This window comes from Salminus brasiliensis, chromosome 16 (assembly GCF_030463535.1).
Source record: "Salminus brasiliensis chromosome 16, fSalBra1.hap2, whole genome shotgun sequence".
NCBI classification, from domain to species: domain Eukaryota; kingdom Metazoa; phylum Chordata; class Actinopteri; order Characiformes; family Bryconidae; genus Salminus; species Salminus brasiliensis.
In genome coordinates, this window is record NC_132893.1 from 30,556,656 (window position 1) to 30,581,695 (window position 25,040).

General features: G+C 42.3%; 1 protein-coding gene across 3 annotated transcripts in view; it reads left to right on the forward strand.

The window, feature by feature from the left end:
• ptbp3 (polypyrimidine tract binding protein 3) overlaps positions 1 to 25,040 on the forward strand; it is a 92,931-nt gene that overhangs the window by 57,964 nt on the left and 9,927 nt on the right. For all 3 annotated transcript variants that reach the window (XM_072659340.1, XM_072659338.1, XM_072659339.1), the window contains exons 4-13: positions 3,699 to 3,845; positions 5,328 to 5,489; positions 6,405 to 6,515; positions 10,264 to 10,438; positions 17,509 to 17,586; positions 21,272 to 21,411; positions 22,649 to 22,682; positions 23,653 to 23,745; positions 24,111 to 24,327; positions 24,623 to 24,700. In XM_072659340.1, the coding sequence (XP_072515441.1) occupies positions 3,699 to 3,845; positions 5,328 to 5,489; positions 6,405 to 6,515; positions 10,264 to 10,438; positions 17,509 to 17,586; positions 21,272 to 21,411; positions 22,649 to 22,682; positions 23,653 to 23,745; positions 24,111 to 24,327; positions 24,623 to 24,700 (1,235 nt within the window). The remainder of the gene's footprint in view (positions 1 to 3,698; positions 3,846 to 5,327; positions 5,490 to 6,404; positions 6,516 to 10,263; positions 10,439 to 17,508; positions 17,587 to 21,271; positions 21,412 to 22,648; positions 22,683 to 23,652; positions 23,746 to 24,110; positions 24,328 to 24,622; positions 24,701 to 25,040) is intronic.

Sequence of the window (25,040 nt, forward strand, 5' to 3'; positions counted from 1 at the left end):
GGCTGCTTAAGGATGTGCCAGGTGGTGTGCTAGTTGCTGTAAGACGTGCCGGTTTGGGTACCGGCTGCTTTAAGATGTGTTGGTTGGTGTTTTAGTTGCTGTAAGATGTACCAGTTGGTGTGCCAGCTGCTTTAAGATGTGCTGGTTGGTGTACTAGTTGCTGTAAGATGTGCCAGTTGATGTGCCAGGTGGTGTGCTAGTTGCTGTAAGATGTGCCCGTTTGGGTACCAGCTGCTTTAAGATGTGCTGGTTGGTGTTCTAGTTGCTGTAAGATGTGCCAGTTGATGTGCCAGGTGGTGTGCCAGCTGCTTTAAGATGTGCTGGTTGGTGTTCTATTTGCTGTAAGATGTGCCAGTTGGTGTGCCAGCTGCTTTAAGATGTGCTGGTTGGTGTTCTAGTTGCTGTAAGATGTGCCAGTTGATGTGCCAGGTGGTGTGCCAGCTGCTTTAAGATATGCTGGTTGGTGTTCTAGTTGCTGTAAGATGTGCCAGTTGATGTGCCAGGTGGTGTGCCAGCTGCTTTAAGATGTGCTGGTTGGTGTTCTAGTTGCTGTAAGATGTGCCAGTTGATGTGCCAGGTGGTGTGCCAGCTGCTTTAAGATGTGCTGGTTGGTGTTCTAGTTGCTGCAAGATGTGCCAGTTGGTGTGCTGCCTGCTTTGTCTGGCACACATCTGTTAAGATATGCACTGGCTGGTGTGTTAAAAGCTTTCAGATGTGCTGGCTGGTGTGCCGGCTGCTTTTCGATGTGCCGGTTGGTTTTCTAGTTGCTGTGAGATGTGCCAGTTGATGTTCCGGCTGCTTTAAGATGTGCCGGTTGGTGTGCCGCCTGCTTTGTGTGGCACACATCTGTTAAGATATGCACTGGCTGGTATGTTAAAAGCTTTCAAATGTTTGTTGGTGTGCCAGTTGCTGTAAGATGTGCCGGTTTGGGTGCCGGCTGCTTTAAGATGTGTTGGTCGGTGATCTAGTTGCTGTAAGATGTGCCGGTTTGGGTGCCGGCTGCTTTAAGATGTGTTGGTTGGTGATCTAGTTGCTGTAAGATGTGCCGGTTTGGGTGCCGGCTGCTTTAAGATGTGTTGGTTGGTGATCTAGTTGCTGTAAGATGTGCCTGCAGTTGGAGTGCCGGATGCTCACTTTCCGCAGCAGTCCAGCAGGCCTCTCCTCAGTCACACAGACCGTGGTACAAACCTTTTGTTGTCGTGCACAGATTTGCTGTTTGTGCCTTGAAAGATTAAATCTGCTCTAAAATTACTTAGAAAGAAAAGAAAAAACAGATGATTAGGACACCTGGAGCAGGTCCACGATGAGCCGAGTTGGAGTCTGATCATTTAAGGTGCTCCCAAATAAGTGCGTCTTTACTCTTTTAGCTCCCCTGTTTTTGAGGACGGTGGTTCAGTTAGTTACAGTCTGAGGGGGCTGAGGGGGATTCCTTCAACTCAACAAGCTGTTATTTATTTATTTATTTATTTATTTATTTATTTATTTTGCATATTTTGCATATCTAAAGACTATCTAAGGGCTCTGGAGATGAAGATGGAAGATATGTATGATGGAGATATATATATTATTAGACAGTAAAGTGCAGAGCAGAGAAAACATGAGCTTTTTGGGGGCTTAATGTTCTACCATCTATTTACACTTCATTAGCAATGCCAGAGGGAAGGGAGTGAAGTGTGCATTCTTTGAAACACATCAAGGCGTGTTCAGAAAAAGAGACCCTCATAAGAAGCCTGGCAAGAACTGGAGTGGCCCTTCATATTCAAATGGAAGCGGGCGTATTTAGACCTGAAAAGATGGACAGGTTTTTCCCTTATTGCTGCTGCTGATGCATAAATTTGGTCATGCTCCACGGTTTGATTGGGCTTCAAAAGAGCCCGCTTATTGTGGACCTCTGCATCCATCACTCTCTCACACCTTGCTTGAGCAAGTTGGAATAATTCCCCTTTGTGCGGGCGTGGAGATGAGTTCTGAGAGATTTTACTGTGATGGGCAAATCCAAACCCCCCCTCGCTGTGTTCAGATGATGCTCTTTTATTTGCAGAGATGAAATTCTGACCTTTCAGGTTCGGTGCGGAGACAGATTTATCTCTGTTTAGTGTCGCTGTTGTTTGTTGTAGAGATGCGCTTCAGTGTATGCTGTCACATTCAAAAGTTTGGGAGGGATATGTGGACATAGTGAAATGTGGACATAGTGTGAAGACCACCTGGCTGTTTCAAATTGCCAAACAAATGTTTTGAGCCTCCATCTAGATTTTTACTTCTGCTTTACAGATACACATTACTAGTAATTAGCTTGTAGGCCTGCACTGGTATGCACAAGGGCACCCCTTCTAATGTTGAGAAGTATTGCCGATAGTAGATAAACATAAACCTATTGGCACCATGCCTAATGCCAGCTGTGAGCTAGAGGGGTATGAAGCCCCCCAGCATTGAACTGTGTTCTCTGGAATGATGGTTGGTGCTCCATCCAGTACTTTTAAGATAAGTTAAGAAGGATCAACATCCTGACCTCACTAATGCTCTTGTCGCTGAATGCAATCAAATCCTCAAAACAATGCCCCTGCAAAATCCAATAGAAACCCTTCTCTGGACACTAGAGACAGTTACTCCAACTAAAGCAGGATAGACTCTCTTCATACCCTACATTTTAAATGAAACAATGAATGAGCAATGAATGTCCCAATACTTTTGTCAATATAGTGCATATATCTGTTATTGTCACTGTGACTGAAAAACCTTGTATGTTTCACTTTTTTTTGACATAATGTGACTCTGGCAGATGTGCTTTACTGCTCCATCATGTCAGAATTTCATGATAAATGGACATTGAAGACGATTAGCAGACACTCTTCTCCAGAGCGACTTACAAAAGTGCTTCACTGTTTAGTAAGAAAATACCCTTAGCTAGTTTGTATAGACTAGGATCCAAAACACACCTTATCTTAGACACTACTAAATAGAAATTCGTTTATTCGAAATAGAATAAAATCGTTTAACACTGAGTTCTGTTGAAAGTTAACAATAAAAATATATATTCAAAAAATTGGTTGAATTTTGAATTATGGTATCGTCACACACACACTTCTGAATCTGGTAATTGTTCTTCATGGACCAATAGAAATGCTCCAAAATACTTTTACCTTTTTTCTTCCATTGAAAGACGTTTTTTGTCTTTTCTTTTTTCTTTTTCTTTTTTTTTTTTAAGTTGACAAATTGAAGAATTTATGTGACAGTGATGATATAATGTTTGTAAATATTTGGCACTGAAATAAAATGTCATAAATATAATAATGCAAAAGTTGGTATTTAAATGTGTCTTAAATGTTTCTGTTTATAGATTTTGTGTAAGTTTAGTTTAATCTTATTTTATATTTTTAATTCAATTTATTTTCACTCATATTTGTATCCATCCTGTGTTTTATCTTGATTTGCTTTGATAAGCAGACATCAAAGCATTCCACTGCTAGTTGTACTGTGTTTGATCTTGCATCTGACACAAAACTTTGATTAGATTTGATTGATTTGAGTCTTTCATTGGAGAAGTATTTTCCCACCCCTGAGGTAAACTGACATTGGAGCGTTTCTATTGGTCCGTTCATCCTGAACTGTGAGACGTGTCTCCGGCTTCTCTGAGGGGTCTGTCTTGATCCTTAACGTATACTGATGATGGCTTTTTTTGTCTCCTCTCTTCGCTTCAGGCTTTCATAGAAATGGCTTCTGAAGAAGCAGCCATCACCATGGTAAACTACTACACCACTGCCACACCCCACGTCCGCAACCAGCCCGTCTACATCCAGTATTCTAATCACCGCGAGCTGAAGACCGACAACCTGCCCAACCAAGGGGTGAGTGAGGACACATAGGCAGGCATACTCAGGCTTTACCTTTAACCTCTGCAGATGGCCTCCATGGTAACGAGATCTTCAAGTAACTATGGTTACACCGAACCTCTTCAATTAGGCAGTCTGATTGGCCGACACGATGCTGACTACATTTGCATAAATCTATGTGTGACCCATGAACAATGGGTTTCGGTTGACTGAGCGTGTTGTCCTGCTGCTGCTGATTCGCGGCTGCTTTCTTCTCCAGTGTAGAGAGCGTAGCTGTCACTATTACCATTTAAAGGTGCCCTAGAATGAAAAACTGTATTTTGCATGGAAGTGACAAACCGTGAACCTCAGTAAACCTCGGAAACGGGTCAATTCCAGAACCCCTTAACTTAACATAACATAAACCCCGCCCACTAGTGAAAGCCCTAGCCATAGCTGGTGAAACTGTAAAATGCGATGCCGTTGTTGATGCTGGAGGGCAGTTCATCACCCTCCATGCTACTTATGGCAATATGGGTTGCTACGACAACCAGATCTCATGTCCGTGGCATGTCCTTTGCCAATGTTCTCGGAAAGTGACGAGGCAAAAGCTTAGGAGAGCAAATTGGGAGCCAAGCTAGGCTAAATCTGACGCTAGCTTTTTCTCCAAGGTCCACTCCCTCGAAAACTGGACTCCCTCCGCTACACCAAACTATAGCTAAACACACATCAGAAGGGGAGCTTATTTATTTACGGGTAAGACCTGAGAAAGTCAAACCCGGGGAAGCAAGTAAGAGCAAGATTAAAAGCAAGCTGTGTACAATCTCCTCAGCTTGCAAACAGCAATAGCATTGCTCTGAGACCTCGCAACGAAAGGGACAGCAGCACCATCCGCCAAGACTCGGAAATAATTACAGTGCTTTTGGGAACCGTGTTAAGCCTGCGCAGTAATAAGGGTGTTCTGTGAGTCGTCGTCGGGGCCATAAATCAGCCAATAAAAGCATATTATAGGAGCAGATCAGGGTTTTTTAAAGCCCTCTGTAGAAGGAGAATCTGCATGTTTCATTCGAAGCCAAAGTAACAGGGTGGTAAATAGGCTTGCACAACTAAATCCGAGCGTTTTTGTCCCAAACAAAGTTACAAACTTGCTATTTATACATATGAAATAACTTAAAATACTCAAAGAATTCATCCTGCGGCACCTTCACACTGGATTCCCCTCACTTACCCGCTTAAAAACAATGATTAGTCTGATGATGGCGTGAAGGTAATGCATGATTTAGTAAATAGCCAGATCCTGGGCCTGACAGATCCTCATTTATTGATGTATTTACTTTTTCATACCTGTGCCATCCTCATTTTTCCAGGCAACACTGTTAAAGCAGTGCTGCTCTCGGCACCAGTTGTGCCTCAGGGAAAATGCGTGGTGTGAAATGTTTGTGTGTGTGAGAAAAAGAGAGTGAACGTGAAGCTTCAGGAAATCTGCTAAAAATTACAGTGTAGTGAAATGTCCCACAGAGAACACAGGCAGCCCTGCAGGCTGTGAACGCAGTGCATTCTGGGAACATGACGCACTCGGCGTCGGCCAGCGACAGCAGCATGATGCCTGGGCAGAGTCCTGTACTGCGCATTATTGTGGAAAATCTCTTCTACCCTGTTTCTCTGGAAGTGCTTCACCAGGTAGGACTGTGTTTCCCAGAATCTCGTCCTCTTCTGAAGTAGATTGTCTGTTACCATGTGCTGTGGATCGGTTGTCCCTGAGGGTGGGGACATGAATTTATGAAGGAGTTTATGAACTGAGGAGGAAATTATGAAAATTAACTTTGGGACACATTATGGTTCAGTCTCAATTTCTGCAAGATGCAGTTCTAAAATAAATTGATTTTGATATAAGTGGATGGTTAAAGTCTACATTTAGGCATTTTCATGTTTTTCCTCATATTTGCTTGTCTTTACAAGTAGAAATTTGCCATAATGTGTAAGCTGGCAGTTGTTCTTTACCTTCAGAATTTCATAAAGAATGCTGAAATGCTGTAAAATAATATTTACAATTATTTATTTATGTAAATAATTGTATAAAAAGTATAAATTAAAATGTAGAATCATTCTTAAGAGAATCACAATGCAATGTGTGTATATTTAGTTTAGTATTTAGTACGTTGTGTGTGTGTGTGTGTGTGTGTGTGTGTGTGTGTGTGTGTGAGAAAGAGAGAGAGAAAAAAAGATGTTATTCCAGGTAATTTTGGATCATATCTATTGATCCATTCATCATGAAATTCTGATACAATGTAAAGAACAACTGCCAGATTCACATTCTGGCAAAAATAGAGATACAAGGTTTTTGCATGACAGTGATGATGTATGTAGTCAGTAATGTAATAGTATTCCTCATTTTCAGATTATTGTAAGAATATTATAAAAATATTGAACATATTTCTAGACTTGCTCCTGGTCCAGCTGTGTTATTCCATATAACCGTTTTAAAAATATGACCCCCTCTCAGAAAATAAACCATGCCTATATGCAGAGGACCGGTGTCTTTATACATAAACTTACCTTACATGAACCTTTTGTCCCTCTTTCACCCAACTCCAGATCTTCTCCAAGTTCGGAACAGTCCTGAAGATCATTACCTTCACCAAGAATAACCAGTTTCAGGCCTTGCTTCAATATGCAGATCCCATGAACGCACATCACGCCAAAGTGGTCAGTCCTGGGTTTAGAGTCACATTCTCCTCCTCTTATTTTCTTGTCACGTAGCATTTGACTGATAATAGTGGTACTGTAGTTAAGTCAAGATGGGAAGATGGCTGACCTGGAAACATCTGGACATTTGCTAGAGGCTATCTGTGGGTTGATGTGCTGCATCCAGTTGTGGTCATTCCTTAGTTGTGCCCATACCCCACTGCTGTCTGTCTGGACCCTGCCTTTAATCAGAGCATCATCAGACAGTACAGCTATCATCATGTTAGAGGACGTTAAAAAAAGCGAGTTTTTTTTTTTTTTTTTGCTTTTTTTTGTTGTCTGATCTGAACTTTGATTGCGTTGACGATATTTGTGTGTGTGAGTGTGAGTGACCATGGGTGATGGTTCATAGGCCGTAAGTCTAGAGTCTGCAGTTCGCAACCATTGTGAAATTTGACTTACACACACATGCGCGAGAGCACCGTGCTGGATATTCAGTCGTAGCAAAATAAGAGTAGAGCTGATGTGGAGCTTTGCTTAGCTGAAGAGCTAGCTAACGCACTAATTAGCAGGCTGGCTAACACACAGCCACCAGAAATAGTAAAACTGTGAGTGAAAGTGAAAGTAATTATCTTAGATAATGATACACTTGCGACGGTATAGGGAAGCACACTGCCGTGCCTGGGGGGATGGGGGGTCCTTGGGTGCAGTGAAGTTCAGCTGCGCTCACCTGAGGAGCTAACTTAGCAGTTAGCATGCTGGCTAGCACGTGTCTGTTGTACAGCTGTATGGATGGTAATGCAGCCTCTAGACTGACTGTGTATGCAGCCTCCGTATACCTGTATAGAAAAAATATATAAATGTTAAAGTATCTATTTTTTGCAGTGTATAAAAAGGCTAATAAATGAGTTAATATATTTGTATATAAAGAATAACAATTTTATTTTGCATATGTGAAATTAGCCAATTAATATATTTTATTCAATATATTTAAAATAAATAAATACATAACACTTAAAAACTTATATATTTGATAATATATTAAGTTTCCATATGGGGAGGAAATTGCTGTGCTGTAGTATATATGTATCCTATGGCTTTCAGGTCTAATGAACCATTATAGTGAATTTGTTTACTATTATTTGCGTAAAACAGTATAAGCCATAGCGCCCCCTCCAGTTCCTGTAGTGTATTGCAATCTGTCAGAATGTACAGAAGTATCTTACGAACATTACGCTAAGTCCAAATGTTTGAGGATACTCCTTTCTAACAAATGCATTCAGCTACTTTTATTCACTGCTGACACAAATGTGCAAATGCACACATTCACAGCTTCTAGTCCCTGTAGAGAAGTACTGCCAATAGATTAGGACTCTCTGGAGCAGATAAACATGAACCTGTTGGCACCATGTCTAATAACCGCGTGGACTAGAGGTCTATAAAGCCCCCCAGCATTGAGCTGTGTTCTCTGGATGGTGCTCTAACTGATACTTTTAGGAATTGGGGTGGGGATCATCCAACATCCTGACCTCACTCACACTCTTCTTGCTGATTGCAGTCAAATCCTCACATCAGTGCTTGAAAATCTCGTAGAAAGCCTTCTTCCCTGGACAGTAGAGACAGTTACTCCAACAAATTCATTTTTAATTCCCTCAATTTTGGAATGACCAATAAATAAGCAGGTGTCCCAATACTTTTGTCCATATTTAGATAATAGCAGCTTATTTTTTAAGTAATTGGTGTCATTGACTGCAAACCAGCTTTATTGGTTAATCATTGCAGACCTGATTAACACCCGCTCTTCCATAACACTCCTGTCGGAGGTGCCACTTTCGGAGCGCCCCTTATCTTCCGTCTCAGAGCTCGTAGGGCGAGCCATTGTTTTTCAGGGAGGAAATTTTGTCAGTGGCGATGTCCGTTTCTTCCCCTTTCCTGACTTTAAAAAACAGCCTGCACAAATCACGCACCCAGCCTCCCCCCCCCTCCACCCTCCCTGTGATTAATTTGTCACTGCTGAGGATATCTAATGAACGCCATTGAAGCTGCGAGAGGGAAAAAAAGCCAGCGAGTAATTACTCCCCTGGTCCGCGGGTGTTATCTATTGTGCTGCTGCCATGTTGCATCGCCTCCCTTCACAAAGGAAGCATTTGTTAGTGTTGGAGTAGGAGGTGGGGCTCTCTCTCCCAAATCCTCCTTCCCTAAATTACTGGGGAGAGACAGGAGAACAGAAAAACAATCTCCCTCGCTGTGTTCTCCGTGTCTTGGTGGAAACAAAAAGCTAGCAGCAGGAGGAGGAGCAACTTTCACTCCTCTCCTTACAAAACAGAAAATCCACCTGATTCATTTCCTTCCCCTCTTTTTTTTTTGTTGTTTTCTGGGTCTTAGCCGCGTGTGAATCCAGTGCCGCTCCGTTTGCGCTCTCCGGATTAGGTTTTTCAACAGTTTGTCATCAGGGTTTATTCTAATGAACAGGCCCCTTGTGGCAAGTTGTGCCCTCCCATCCCTACCCCTGCCAATCCATAGCCCACTCCCACTATTAAGCCATCCAGGGGGGGTCGTCAGGTCGGAGCAGGAGGCAGCGTTCATTGTGATAAATATGGGCCTGGGTTTCTTCCATCTTGCAGTGAAGTGGCTCGCTGTGGGCAGTAATTATTGGGTCATATTTCATTCCCGTACACAACGCAGGCCGCGCCTAAATGGGGATCAGGAGGAAAAACTGAGCGGGGAAAGTCGTTTGTCTTGCCATAATGACTTCTGTTGTAGTTGGAAATGTGAAGCCTTGAATGTGTGACTTTGTGTGTGTGTGTGTGTGTGTGTGTGTGTCAAATAATTAAATAACACACATATAGGAAATACAGGACTTTTATGTCGCAGGTTTGATACAGCCTGAAAATGTTAGCCTTTAAAATAAAACAAAATAAATTTGTATGTATTTTTCTGGTGCCTGCAGTGCACAAATGATCCATCGGGGGCAGAAAACTCATTCATGTCTCATTTATATCATAAATAGTCATTTATTTAAATCATTTCATCATTATTCAGGTGAATTCCATGTTTAATTAAACACACCGATGTTGCAGAGGTCTTAAAAACTCGAATACGCAGATCAGCCATTACATTAGTACCATTAGTAGCAGTCCTATAGTAAGTTCGTCCCCCATGTGCTGCCAAACCGAGAAATGGACTCCACAGGACCAAGACATTAACAGCAGATCCTTACAAGCAAGTCCTGTAAATCCTGCATTAATCACATCAATGAACCTTGGACACCCATAACTCAGGCTTTCCTCCCTTGAACAACTTTTGGTAGATACTAATTACTATATACCAAAAAAGAAAAACCCCACATGACCTGCCTGATGTTTTGGAGATGTTCTGACCCACAATTTGGTTCTTGCTCATTTTTCCTGCTTGTAACACCCTGACAGATGCCGCTGTGGATGAAGATAATCAGTGTTTTTTGCATGTTAATGTTATGGCTGATGAGTGTATGTATCAAATATGATACACTTGGCTTTGAAGTGTGACAGGGGAAGGGTTACAGGATAAAGGTAACGCCCCCAAAAATTGATCGCCCCAAATTCCCTTAAAAAAACCCTACCCAGCCCCAGCTGAGAACTTCTAGTACTGCTATAGGAGGACTTCAGTGGTTACCGGGTGCTGTCCGCACTAATGGCCAGAAAACAGGGCTCCTCTGCTGTTGTTGTGTTCTTCTTTTGTAACGTGAAGGTCAGAGTGACCCCTGTGATTTGTGTCTTTTCTGTATCAGACTTTGGATGGTCAGAACATCTACAATGCCTGCTGTACTCTGCGTATCGAATTCTCCAAACTGACCAGCCTGAATGTGAAATACAACAACGACAAGAGCCGAGACTTCACCCGGCTAGACCTGCCCTCGGGAGACGGCCAGCCCACACTGGACCCAGGCATGACTGCTGCATTCGGTAACACACGTGCATATACACATGCACCATGATATTTTGCCATCACACACACACACACACACACATCACTACTGAATAAAACCAGTTATTTCTGAAACACTAACTTTACGGGAGAAGCAAAAAACACTCGTAGAGGAAGTCATTGAGGCAAGATTGCTTTCTGGGTAATTTTGGCCCATTTCTGTTGGCCTGTTTATCAAGACATTTTAAAATGATACTAAGAGCAACTTTAGTTTTCAAGTTATGGCAAGAAGCTGATGTTTTTGGTTTTCCGACCCAGTCCTCTAGCCATCGTAGTCTGACTCTTTGCCAGTGTCTCAGGTTCTTACGCTTGCCCATCTGTCCTGCTTTTACCACATCGCCGTCAGGAACCGACTGCTCACTTGCTGCCGAATATGGAGATCCCAGCCCTTTACTGATGCCACTGAAGATGAAGATAATCAGTGTTTGTGGTGTTAATGTTACTCACTCACCCTTAATAAATAGGCTTATATAAAAATACACATAATAAACACACAGGCTCCTTCTTTCTCTATGTACGTTCTCTAACCCGTTCCCACTCTTGTACACGAACACACAGATACATAATTACATATGAAGTGTTCAGCTGGAACGCCATGTTCACATCCTGTGTTGAGTGGACACAGGATATTTCAGTGCTGTATGATTATATTTGCTATGATTAGCAAACAAGCACACTTGCCTGCCCGTTCACTTTCTGTTTCTCTTCCTCGCTCTCGCTCACTTTCGCTCAATCGCGCCCTCTCTCGCATGTATACATGAGGGAGACCATGCCAGGACCTTTCTATTACAGACACTCAGAAGTGCCGGTTCTACGGCTGGTTTTGTAATATTCTTGCGCTTTTCCTGAGCACAGGTCATGCCGGCCCTGAACTGGCAAAAAAAAGAAATCCCCTCCAGCCAGTTTAACAAGTTACATTTATTTTTCCACTGTTTCATGGGGACGCGCTCACAGCACTCCACAATCACACAGTTTCTCATCATTAGAATGCAGATCTGAACATGAACAAAATGCTATTTTAAAAGCCTTGCGTCTGAGTTTAGGCTTCAGTATTAGATTCATACTGGAATTAAAGCGAATACTAGCATGCTGGGATTTTCCTCCCATTTAAGATAGCCAATTACCCCACCCACTCGTTAGTGCTCTCCCCTATAAATATAGCTAAACCAATAAAACTGTAGAAATGTCTTTTTTAATTGCATTTAATTTAGTTAGTAATTAATAAAAATGCAGCGAGGGAAAAGTTAGGACATCTCCACATGTATTACTACTTAAAAACATCCTCATAACAGAAGTCCTGGCCTTAGTCTTAAAAAGACATGATTAAAAAGACATGAATGAGGTGAAATTACTTCTCTCAAAGTCGTTCCAGTGAAAATCAAATCTTTTAAAAATACACCATCTGGGCAAAAGTATTGGGACACTCATTCTCAATGCTCAATTATTGTTTCTTCTGAAATCAAGGGTATTAATAAGAGTTGATCTGCTTCTGTTGGAGTAACTATCTCTACTGTCTCTACTGGAAGAAGCCTTCCTGCTAGATTTTGGAGGAGCAATGATGTGAGGATTTGATTGTATTCAGCAACAAGAGCGTTAGTGAGGTCAGGATGTTCACCGTCCATCGTTACAGAGAACACCATTCTTCCACCGCTCTATGTTCTTGAGTATCTGCTGTTGTGTTGTTGATGGTTATGGTTGATGATTATGGTGATATCAGTAATTGTAAGCAGCGAAAAATGTAGTGATCTTCGTTTGAGTTTGCGTCGCCCACCCCCAGATTAGAGTAGCGTTCGGGTTCCACCTCCATGTGGCAGCGATAGAAATGTTCCTTCTTAATGCCAAATCTGTGTGTCAGTGTCTTTGATTTGAATGTAATCAGTTTGTTACACTCACACACACCCCCACCCACACACACACACACACATACACATATACTATCACAGAGCAGCGACTGGGCCTTATCTTTCTCAAACACACGTAAATGTACACATTCAAACACAGTATGTTGTGAGTGTGCTGGACAACAGCTTCTAAGGCCTAGATTTATTGTGTGTGCATTTTGGTGTGTGTGTGTGTGTGTGTGTTTTATTGTAGATGCCTCGGCCAGCCCATTCACCCATCTTGTTGTCCAAGGCCCTGTAAATCATGACTGCTGTCTAGAGGGAAAGGCACTGCGGCTACTGATAAGCTGTGTGTGTGTGTGTGTGTGTTTGAGTGTGTGTTGGCTTGTAAATCTGGGCTGACGAATCGGCCCTGTGTGCAGTGCAGTCAGGAGCGTCGGCGGCTGTGTGTGACGTCCGACTGCCAGACTCCAGCAAACGCAGTAAAAGGTGTTAAGATGGTGGTTTTTTATTATAGGCGCCATTTCCTCCAGCCTGGTCCGGCCGCTGGGTTCTCCACCACGTTCTTCACAGCGTTCTCCACCATGTTGTTCACTACGATGTGCTGTAAACGCTATATCCTAATGCAGCAAAGCTAGGATTAGCATGTATTTCTGCATAGTAGACTGTAGAATGCTGTTTGTTGTCATTTTTTTAGTTCAGTGAGAAGATCAGCTCTTCCATACAAACTGTATGGTTTGTTTCAGGGCTGGGAGACAGATGATATGAGTTTATCATAAATTATGGCATAATATGAGGTTATTGTGATGTTCCCAGCTCTTAAAGTTGCCGTAGAAAGCATTTTACATTTACATTTACAGCATTTAGCTGACGCTCTTATCCAGAGCGACTTACAAGAGGTGGGCCAATGTAGTGTTAGGAGTCTTGCCCAGGGACTCTTATTGGTGTGGCGCAGCATACGGTCTGGGAATCGAACCCTACAGACTGGGAATCGAACCCTGGTCTCCCACATGGTGTAATAGTTCACAGGCAACTAGTGGTTTTATCTGTTGTGCCACACCAACCACACCAATACTCAGCGTTTCTTGAGTATTGTTGTTGTTATTTAATGTAGAAATAGTAAGCGTGTGACCTTGGTTGAGGCAAAGATTGCTCTGATGCAGTTTAACAAGCCTGTTTACCACCCTGTTATATTGGCTCAGAAATACAGATTTTCCTTTTATGAAAGTTTCATGGGGGGAAAAAAAAACATTTCTCTGATTGGCTGGTTTACAGCACCAGCAACGCCTCACAGTTCCCACATATTTTAACATAGTTATAACACTGTAACTGCAATTATTCCAGAGTCTTACAGATAGCGCTGCTGTCCTCTCCTTATGTCCTCTCAGCGCCGTGTGCAGTTAGTAAGCTAAAGAGATTGTAGCCTGGTTAGCTTTGCCTTTTTTAACCTAGCCCACACTTGCTTCCCCAGGTTTGGCTTTCTCGAGTCTTACTAGTAAAAAAATAAAACCCAAAAAACAGTGCTTTCCGTTTTGATGTGTGTTTAGCCCCAGTTGGGTTCAGCTAAGGCAGTCCTGTTTATTTTTTCAAGGGAGCGGACGCTGAAGAAATGTCACATGCTAGAGTCGACTAGCATTAAATTTTAGCCTAGCTCAGATCCCAGTTTGCTACCAAAGGCTTTTACTCTGCTGACTTTGAGCTCCTCTTTACTTCCACACTGGCACCGGCAAAGCCATGGTCACGAGGCCTGGTTAGTGTAGCGGCCCATATTCCCATAACTAGCAGAGTCTGATTAGGTGAGGTGATTATCTGCCCTTCAGTATCAACAACACCATGTACTTCTGAAGTCATGCTTATGAAGTAATTTGACTGGAGCTGTAAGACGTGGGCGGGGTTTATGTACATTTTGGTGTTTCAATATAACGAGTCAAGACTGTGATGTAACAATTTTGGGGTTTTGAAATTGGCCTGTTATCCAGCTCTTCCAGTCATAATTATGCCAGATTTTCTTTTGAAGGTGGAACAGCAGTGTTTAAGGTTCATGGTTTGTCAGATCCATGTACTGAGCTTATTATTTAACATACAGTTTGACATTCTAGGGTCCCTTTAAAGAACACTAAATCTGTAGAAAACGAAGGTTAAAATCATCAAATATCTTAAGGCTCAATGTTAAATACAGATACGGATAGAGCCTTCCTCTTTTTTGTTGTCAGTACATTCATCGCAACCAGAAACCAGAAAGTCTACCCATGAAGGATACATAGAAGTATGTGGGCAATGACGGTTACATCGTTTGAAATGGACGTATTAATGTTTCCTATTGTGTAACAGGAGAATAAATGAGCCTAATGGTGACCCTTTCGGCTGCTTGGATCTATTTTTAAGAACAAGGAATCCAGCAGCCAGGAACTACAACCCAGATTGCCACTCAGGAGAGCAAGGCTGAAGGAGCTTGAAAAGATCTTCATGCAACACAGATCCGAAGATTAGAATAGTCCGGGCTCTGGTCCTCTCTGTAGGTCTGTGTGGGCGGGAAAGCTGGACCATAAGAAAAGCAGGAAAGAAAAACTTATTGACGCTTTTGAAAGCTGGAGCTGGCCAAGACCTTTGAGAGACAGCGCAGAAAACAAATCAACGGATCCTCCACCAAATCCATGAACAAATACCCAAACTGAAGCTGGTCCTATTTTGGGCGTTTTATGAGAAGAACCAGCTCAGGAATAGATTACTGACCAGGCCAGTGCCCAGGGGCATCTGGCTTCTAGGGACCTTGGGGGATCTTGCAGCATAAGCTGTTCCTGGGGACTGGTGGACTCCATGGTCCAACCCAGGCTTGAAAAAATATGAAGATCCAGCTACAAGATATTGTCGGGAGATTGCAATATCCTGACCAACCCTGGTCCTGGAAGACCCCCTGCCCCCCTGGACATTTTGGTGTTTACCTTTCTCCCACCCAAAATGATGATGATACGACGATCCATCTACAAGAAGCCCCCCTGCACATGGGTTTACCCTCCCTCCAACACACCTGGTCCAGCTAAACAGCTAATTAACAAGCCTTACCTGAGTTGAAGATACACTGTGTCCGAATGTTTGTGGACGCCCGCTTCTAATGAAGGCCTTCAGATACTTTAAGTTTCACCTATTGCTGACACAGCTTGTCTAGGCGTGGGTTAGAGGGAGATGTGGAGCAGTGGAAGAACTGTGTTCTCTGGAATAATGGATGGTGCTCCATCCAATAAGTTTGGGATGACTTAGGAATTAGGTGAGGTGATGATCATTTAAATGCCTGACAGCGCTCCTGTTGCTGAATGCAATCAAATCCTCACAGCAGTGCACTCTGTCTTCCCTGAACTGCAGAGTTACTCCAACAAGGATAAAGGATGAACTTTATATATATATATATATACACCCTTGATTTAGGAAGAGACAGTTAATGCACAGGCGTCCCAATAAGTCTGTCTGTGTAGCGTACTGAAATGGGAAGGGTCCTCCCGGACCAGGGTTTGGTTGACCACTGCAGTAGAGAATGATCTGGTCTGGTTTAATTGGCTGTGATGAAACACTGAATATAAAAACAGTCATTGTTCTCCGTAGTGGTAGTTGTAGGCTTTGATAGCATGTTTTGAATGTGGCATTGTTGGTGAGCTGTGTCTGCATCAACAAGGCTTGTAGCATGGATTGTGAAAGTGTCTAAGTGATATGTAGACCATACTGCCCACCACTGGTGTCATTTTCTCTTCAGCCTATTGTTCAGAAAATAACTGCAAGGGTACCTCAGTGTTAAAAGTCAACATCAGTGTTGAATGCAGTTGGTAAAACTGGCAGCGGTGACTAGGCGTAAGAAGTGGATGCCAGTGTTGGTCTGTAATTGTGGGTGCAGTATGTGTGTGTGTCTGTATGTGTGCTGTGTAATCAGGCTGGCTGAGATGCCTGCTGAGATGCTCCACACTTCCCCCAAATCTGCTGCTCTTTGCTATGCCTGATATGTTTGGCGTGAGCGGGAGCTTTGCTTATTTAGGTCTAGGCTTTCTCATTTCCTGTGGAGGGCAGAACTTTGGGTCGTCAGACTGCTTTCGCTGTTAGTGCTCGGCCCTCTGGCAGTCCAGAAACCTCCAAAATCTTTATATAAATAGTGTTAGATTAATATTTTGTGAAACCAACACCACCCGTGAATACTCGCACACCCTCCACATTTATTTATACCACTACCATCATTTTACATATGCTGGAGCGACTGTACATATACGGTCTTTGTGCAAAATGATGGGAACACTAGTGGAATATGTTGCTGTGGGTGTATATGTACGCACTGCATGTCTAAAAGTTTGTGGACAACACTTCTAATAAATGCTTTAAGCTGCCCTCACACACACACACAACTTGTCTAGCCCCTGTAGAGAAGCACTGTCAGTGCCCTACACGCCTGCCTAATGCCAAGAACTGTGTTCTCTGCAATGACCGTGCTCCATCCAATACTTTTGGGAGGAATTGGGAGATGGGGAAGAGGTGGGGTGGTAAATGTCCAAGCCTAACATCTTGACATCATTAACACTTTTGTTGCTGAATGCTATCAAATCCTCACAGCAATGCTCCAAAATCTAGTAGATCTAGTGACCTTCCCTGGACAGTGGGGACATTTACTCCAAACAAAAGCAGGATCAATTCTTATACCCTCAATTTAGGAAAAAGCGATGACTGAGCCAATGTCCCAATACTTTTGTCCATATAGTGTGTTTATATGTGTATATATTCCATTAGACATTTGAATATGGCTGTACAGTTCTTTACATTGTTTCCAAAGGTTTCCATGATAAATGGACCTATAGAAATGCTCCAAAATGAATATATTTTTACATTGACTTCCACTGAAAGTTTTTTGCTTCTACTGGACATTTACTTTTTTGGAGATATGAGATTTTGCACACTGATATGCTATTGAGTAAAAGTATTAATAAAATGTTTTTATTAAGTTTTATCTTAAACCTAAATAACAAATAAACAAAGCAAAAACACTTTAGGAGGCTCCTGTCTGTTCCTATCTCCTAGCTTCTGCCAAATGACCAGTTTGATAAGTGGTCACTTTGACAGCCATACTTGACCCTCTTGTACACTTGGGTGGAAATCTGATTGCTGTTAGTAACTGTGTGTGTGTGTGTGTGTGTGTGTGTGTGTGGGTGTGGGTGGGTGGGTGGATGTGTGTGCAGGCGCTCCTGGAATCATCTCTTCTCCATATGCTGGAGCGGCTGGTTTCGCTCCTGCTGTCGGTTTCCCTCAGGCTGCAGGTAAGGTGGCTTGCACACTCACAAATGCACTCACGCTCATTCACACAGACACATGCAAACTGGCATACACATAATCTCTCTCTCGCTCTCCCTCTCTCCCTCACATATGCACGCACGAGCCTGGTAATGAAGGCTATGGCTCATGACTCACGCCTCTATTTAGGGTTAATGATTGGAGATATTAATGGGTAATGTCCAGAGCCATTCACATGACATGCCTTCATGTTAAATGTGGCATCGCAAGTTAAACCAAATAGCATTGTCCATGTCAGCCAATACTGACTGCCCTTTTCACAACAACGGTCCCCATTACAGGCATAAGATCAATAACTCTATAGATTTGGCTATTGATTAGTAACCAAGCAATATGGCTGCACATATCAGTGGTAGTTCTTTTGGTGTAGTGCTGCAGGGATTGCTCCTGAATAGCTTGCAACCTGAATATTTTGACAAGTGAAATCCTCATCTGGGCTAAATATCAGATTTATTTTTTCAGTTTTAAGAATATTATAAATAAATCAATGTTACATTTTATTTACTTACGGAAATTTCGGCATTATATTTGACAAGTAGCTGAATTATCTGTTATTTCTTGAATTACACTTAATTAAATTAAATAATGTTAAAACAAATGTAATAAATAAATTAGAATTAACCTGAATAATCTTATAATATTACTACAAACATCTTTAAATGAGAATTATTAGATATTCAGACATTAAATTAAAAAGACAGGATTTTTTGCAGAGTAAATAATTTACATAATTTCCACATGAATAAAATACACCAGTTCACTGTTAGCTTTAATTCACTTACATTGTTTCAGTCAGTAACTGTCTCTACTGTCCAGGGAAGAAGGTTTTCTGATGGATTTTGGAACAGCATTGCTGTGAGGATTTGACTGCATTCAGCGACAAGAGCATTAGTGAGCTCAGGATGTTGGATGATCACCACCCCACCTCTTCCCCATTCCAGAGAACACAGTTCCTCCAGTGCTCCACAGCTCAATGCTTGGAGGGGGGGTTATACCTCCTCTAGCCCACGCCTGGCATTAGGCAGCATGGAGCCAATGGGTTCATTTTGATCTGTTTCAGAGAGTCCTATTCTATTGGCAGTACTTCTCTAAAGGTACCAGACAAGCCCCCAGCTTTGGTCTGTGAAGCAGTGCAACTGCATTGTCTGGAGTAATAGAGCTCCGTCCAGTACCTCTGGGATGTGTTGGGACTGTGTGTTAGTGTTCGAGTCCAGAATTCTAAAATCAGTACCAGACCATCCCAATGCTGTTGTGGTTAAATGCAGTCAAATCTTCAAATCTATTCAAAATCTATTGGAGAGCCCTCCCTGATAATTCCTTGATGTTAAAAATAAAGGAGTTTCAAAGGGTTCTTTGAGCAGTGCAATAGAAGAACCACTTTTGAAGAGACTGTGTGCGACTGTGAAGAACCATTTGAAGATCTAAAGAACCTTCATTTGACATAAAGGTTCTTCATCAGTTTAAAGATTCCTTTTTAATACTGTTGATCTTGGAGGGAACATTGGATGAGCAGGTGTCCACAAACCTTTGGCCACTTTCGGTCAATGCATCACTTGTTCCAGAGCAGCACTGCCTGTTGGGTTATGATTTCTCTATGAGACACGTCTCTGTGGAAGAGTGTAGGAAATCCGCCAAAGGTCCTCTGAGACATTCCTCATCTTCTTCCTTTTCATCCTCTCTTAATCTTTCCTCCCAAAACCAGGCTCCGTTTTCACGGCGTGGGCTCTGCCTCCCAGCCCTCTCTTACTCTCTCTCTTTCTCTCTCTCTTTCTCTCTCTCTTTCTCTCTTTCTCTCTCTCTCTCTCTCTCTCATTTCCCCCATGTATCCGATCCTGCGCAGGGTTTGAAATGCAACAGTCAGCATTTGAAAGCAGCAGCTGAAACTCATATTTGCTGATTTGACAGAACATTTAAGAATGGAGCCCAGTTTTTTGATAGCATTGCAAAATCACAAATGGGGTGACCATACCATCATAATGTCAATTGCATAAACTAGAATACTAAATATCTGTATATATTTAAAGCCTGATTTAGAGCAGTTAAAGAGTGCCAGTAAAAAAGTCACTGCATAAACCACATAGTAACAAGTAGCAGACTCATATTTTAGTCAGTCCAATCACCAGATTAACACGTTTGCTTATTCCTATATGACACTTGTGTGACATCTGGCCTACCACCTGTTTTCCTTATTTGCCAAAAGCATTAGTGATTCATAACACCACCCTGTCACGCAACAAAATACCACATGAAGTAGTCAGATGGTACATTTCCTGTAAGATCTGAATGGATTAAATAGCTTTTCTATGTTTTTAAACATGTTTGGTCACACAGGCAAGTCTTAATACACCTCCATTTAGCTGACTAACCCATATATTTAAAAAAGAATATATAGAGAGTAGGAAATCCTCCAACGGCCCACAGAGACATTTCTCCTCTTCTTGAGGACAATTTTCATCCTCTCTCTTAATCTTTCCTCCCAAAACGAGGCTCCATTTTCTCTACATCGACTCTGCCTTCCAGGCTTCCAGACATCCCAAACCCAGGCTCCTTAATACACGTCCACGTAGCTGGCTAACCCATATATTTAAAAAAGGCCAAGATTTTGATCTGTTAGGATAGGATAGAGCACAGTGGCAAACTGCAGAACTACTCTCTCTAATCTCAGATGAAGTTATTAGAGAAGCACTGCAGTTATTAAAATTCTGTATCAAAGGTTTTACCACTACATTTCTAGGTATAAGGACCGTTCAGTGTTTTTGAGGCCATTGCCAATTGTCATTCAGTGCGATCAAACAGCTGTCGATACGATAGATCGAGGGCAGGGCTGGATGCTACATTAACTTTTCCAGGCATTACTTGCTTCTGTAATGTTCCTGAACTGTCTCTCAAGATGAAATGTACTTCTGTGCTTCTTGGAATCAACCTTCTTGGTTGTCTGTCAAATCAACAGTCAACAACCCCTCCCCCCTCCCCCCCACCCAAAAAAAAAAAAAAAAAGTAGTGCCACTTTGAGCACTTTAAACGTCAACTTGGGCTTTAATGGGGTTCTGAAGCAGAGAGTGAGGTCCATATTGCCATCTAGGGGTTGACTGAGTAACTGCAGCACCTTGTGACCTTGCTCAGAACTGCAGCAACTTGCATGGAGCATATGACCTGACCAGCTCTCAGGATTGGCTAAATTATGGGCCAGTGGCATATTTGGGCTGGAAATCAGATGATATGATGCATAAAGATAGTTGCAGAGAGAGAACCAGTAAACCACAACAACCAGTGTATAGTCACTGCATAAACCGTGTAGTAACAAGTAGCTGACTGAATATCAGCTCAGTATTTTTGTTATTATATTTTATTCATTTTATTTTATTATTTACCACCTGGTATAAATAGTTTATATGTTCAATAACAAAAATATATATTGTTACATTTAAATGTTACTACAGTTTTTTTGGTGCATTTTTGTCTATTTTTATGTATTTATTTATAATCATCAAAAATAATCCTCATATCATGTATCATATAAATGTCTTTAAATCAGCATGTTATAATTTACCTTTAATTGCAAAACTGCTTAAAAAACGGAGAAGTTTGTTTCTGCAGCCTTCCCCTTCCTGTCGCTCACATTGTCACACCTCTGGTCCCCGGTGGCCTCAGGTCTCTCCATGCAGGCTATGCCTGGCGCTCTGGGACCCCTCACCATCCCCCCCTCGGCTGTAGCTGGACGGATGGCCATCCATGGCATGGCCCCCACTGCCCTCCACTCTGTTCTCCTCGTCTCCAACCTCAACCCTGACGTGAGTGACCCTCCCCTCACCCTCCCTGTGACCACACACACACACCCCCAACCAAATAACATCCCTTTCTTGTCTCTCTCTCCCCCCCCCCCCCCCCCCCCCAAAAAAAAAAAAAAAAAAAAAAGCAAACAAAACTAATACTGCAAAACAGGCTCATTTTTACCCCTCAAATGATAAAGGGTTACGACAAATGTGGCTGATGAGCTGAAATTTGACCCCTTTTGGAGCCAAAAGCGCTTCTTTTATAGCTTTGCTCCAAGAATCGTTGGTAGCACCTTTATTTTTAAGAGTGCAGGTGAGTCCATGCTAACTGGCTCCCACCGGCTCTTTAACATTGTCGGCCACATTAGCATTTTTGAGTGGGTTTTGATCAGCCGTGTGACCTGCAGTATTACCACTGTGTTACCATTGTTCCACCGCTCACATTCGCCAGCACTGGTGAATACGTTCTTCTGCTACCACCTTGTTCCTTTAGTTACATCAAATATTTATATTAAATATTTATATTTGTCATCACCCAAATTAGATTTTTTTGGGGGGGTAACCTTTACCCTCAGTTTGTGTTCCTGATGTTTTGTACATTCATGAAGACATAGGGGGGGAATTAGCTTAATTTACGGCTATGCTAAATGTATTAGCAGTGTTATACTGTGTGTATGTTTTTTTTTTTTTATTAAAGATAGTATAACAGTTTGTTCTATGTTGTATAACTACAATAAAATAATTTTATATATATATATATATATATATATATATTATAATTATTAATAAAATACATTTCCCTGTAAGTGTAGATTGGAAATGGGTGGGGTGTGCAGGTCAAAAGCCCCATTTTTATGTGTTTGGATGAAGCATCATGGCAAACAGCCCAACTGTAGCTCCACCTCAAAAGCATTAAACTTTAGTATTTAACATTTTGCCACCACTTTAAAGGTGGTTCGGCTCAACAGAATTAAAACCGGATCTAGGCTGAGGACGGGTACGCGAACGCGGATGCGTTTTTGTGGAGCGCTGAAGGTGGCCGTGATATCTGGATGTTCTTATTTTTGCTTTTTATTAATCTTGTCCAGGTACAGTGTTGTGTACATGTACAGTATATGTGTTTATCTAACAGCCGATTCTACTACATGCGGTCACTCACAGTGTTTATACTCTAACAAACCCTTCACTCCTCTTCTCTAAACTTCAATCATCGTCTCTGGAGCAGATAATAAGTGTAATTCTCTCCCCTATGCAGAGTATCTCACCGCATGGCCTGTTCATCCTGTTCGGTAAGGGCTCTTTTATTACTCTCCTAAATTAGATTTGCAGGAGGTTGTTTTTATGAAGGCCGAGCAGAGCCAAGGCAGGGCAGAACAGGGAGGAGAGATGAGGCTATTTCCTCACAAACACGGTACAGGAGATCACTCACAGATACAGAATGGAACCTTCCATCATATGAAAGTTACATACTGGTGTGCACACACACACACACACACACACACACACACACACACACAGAGTTGTGTGCTCCTGTTATTGTCCTCACGATTTAATAACTGTCAGCAGCTGAACTAGCCAGACCTTCGTGTGAATGATGTTCCTGATAGACTGAGAGAGGCTGTTTTCTGTGTCGTTTGAGTCACTGTGAACGCAGAGAAACACTGCAGACAAAAGTGCCTTTGTTTGTTTTTTTGTATGAATTTGTGTGTGTGTGTGTGTGTGTGTGTGTGTGTGTCTGTGTGTGTGTCTGTGTCTGTGTCTGTGTCTGTGTGTCTGTGTGTCTGTGTGTGTGTCCTGAATGTTCTCACAAGTTAAGGAACGTACAGACTTGTGAAGTTTATTCTCCTAAACTGAATAAATTATTTTATTTGACAGATATCAGAGTCTGATAAAGTCCTCACAAATATAGCAATACATAATGTGTGTGATTATTATTATGATTATTATTTTTTTGTATTCCCTCTCTCTTGCTCGACCTCTCTTGCTCTCTCTCGCACTCTCCCGCTTTGTATATCACTGTATTCCCTCTCTCTCTCTCTCTCTCTCTCTCTCTCTCTCTCTCTCTCTCTCTCTCTCTCTCTCGCTTTCTATGTCACTGTATTCCCTCTCTCTCTCTTGCTCTCTATCACTGTATTCCCTCTCTTGCTCGCTCTCTCGTGCACACTCTCTCGCTTTCTCTCCTGTTGTACTCTTTCATTCCTCTCTCTGTCTCTCTCTCTCTCTGTCTCTCTTTCTCTCTCTCTCTCTCTCTCTCTGTAGGGGTGTACGGGGATGTCCACAGAGTTAAGATTCTGTTCAACAAGAAGGAGAATGCTTTGGTACAGATGGCAGATGCCACGCAGGCCCAGCTCGGTATGTGGGATGTTTTTAGCTGAACGTGCTGCTTTTGCTGGATCCTTTGATCAGCTTCCACTATCGATCTGTTTTCTGTGTCTAATGAAGCTGCTGTCTGACTCTGACGGCCTGTTAACATCTCACACAGCAGCAGCAGCTTTACAAAACGAGTGCACTATGTATCTCATCCAGAACTTGCCATTTGTAACATGATTGAGATCTGGCAGTTGTTCTTTATTTTATAGAAAATGTTCAGGACACTTGACCTTCACTGAAAGTTAAACGGTTTTTCCTCCTCCTGTAGTTTTACTGTTCAGGAGGTTTTAGATATGCTACAGCTCTTTGTGGAGAAATAAATTATTTTTGTTTCGTATTTATTTAAGCTATGAGCCACCTGAATGGTCAGCGGCTGCACGGCAGGGTGATCAGGGTGACCATCTCCAAGCACCAGACAGTCCAGCTGCCCAGAGAGGGTCAGGAGGATCAGGGGTTGACCAAGGATTTCAGCGGCAGTCCACTACACCGCTTCAAAAAACCTGGCTCCAAAAACTTCCAGAACATATTCCCACCCTCAGCCACCCTGCACCTCTCCAACATCCCGTAAGTGTCACACACACACACACACACATATTGTCTTTATGCACAATATACAGTATATTTATTTATGTTGTGTGTGTGTGTATGTATATATATATTATGTGTGTTACTGGGAAGCAAGTTTTAGGCACTGTGCTTCATGTTGTGCCAACATTACACAGCCTCCCGTGGCTCATTGCTTTATAAGAGAGTCCTGCCAAACATCCTCATCTTATTCAGAGTGTTTGCTTTCAGTTGTGCTTAAGCTGTTTACATTCAGCAAATGGTTTTTGGTGTTTTTCTCTGTCCTCTTGCCCAGGCCCTCCATCGCGGATGACATGCTGAAGGACCTGTTCTCGAGTGCGGGATACACAGTCAAAGCATTTAAGTTTTTCCAGTAAGTTCTCTTCTGCACTAGCTGTTTGTTACTGGCCACTCTTTCTGCAAGCTGTTACTCACGTCTAGCCAGGTAGTGGAAGTTTTCCAGATACCGTGCACACATTCTGAAAGGTAAAGGTGCAGCGAAACGATAGAAGAACCATAGAAGAGAACCGTAGGAGAACCATTTTTGGAACTGATTCAGTTTCAAACATGGTTCTTTATGGAACCAATAATGGCTCTTCTACAGCATGGGGAACACCTTTACCTTGAAAGTGGTGTGTGTATATATCTGATATTTTAATAGTTCAGGTAGCTCCACTTGGCTTCACACATCCTTGTGTGGCCTTTTAGCCATG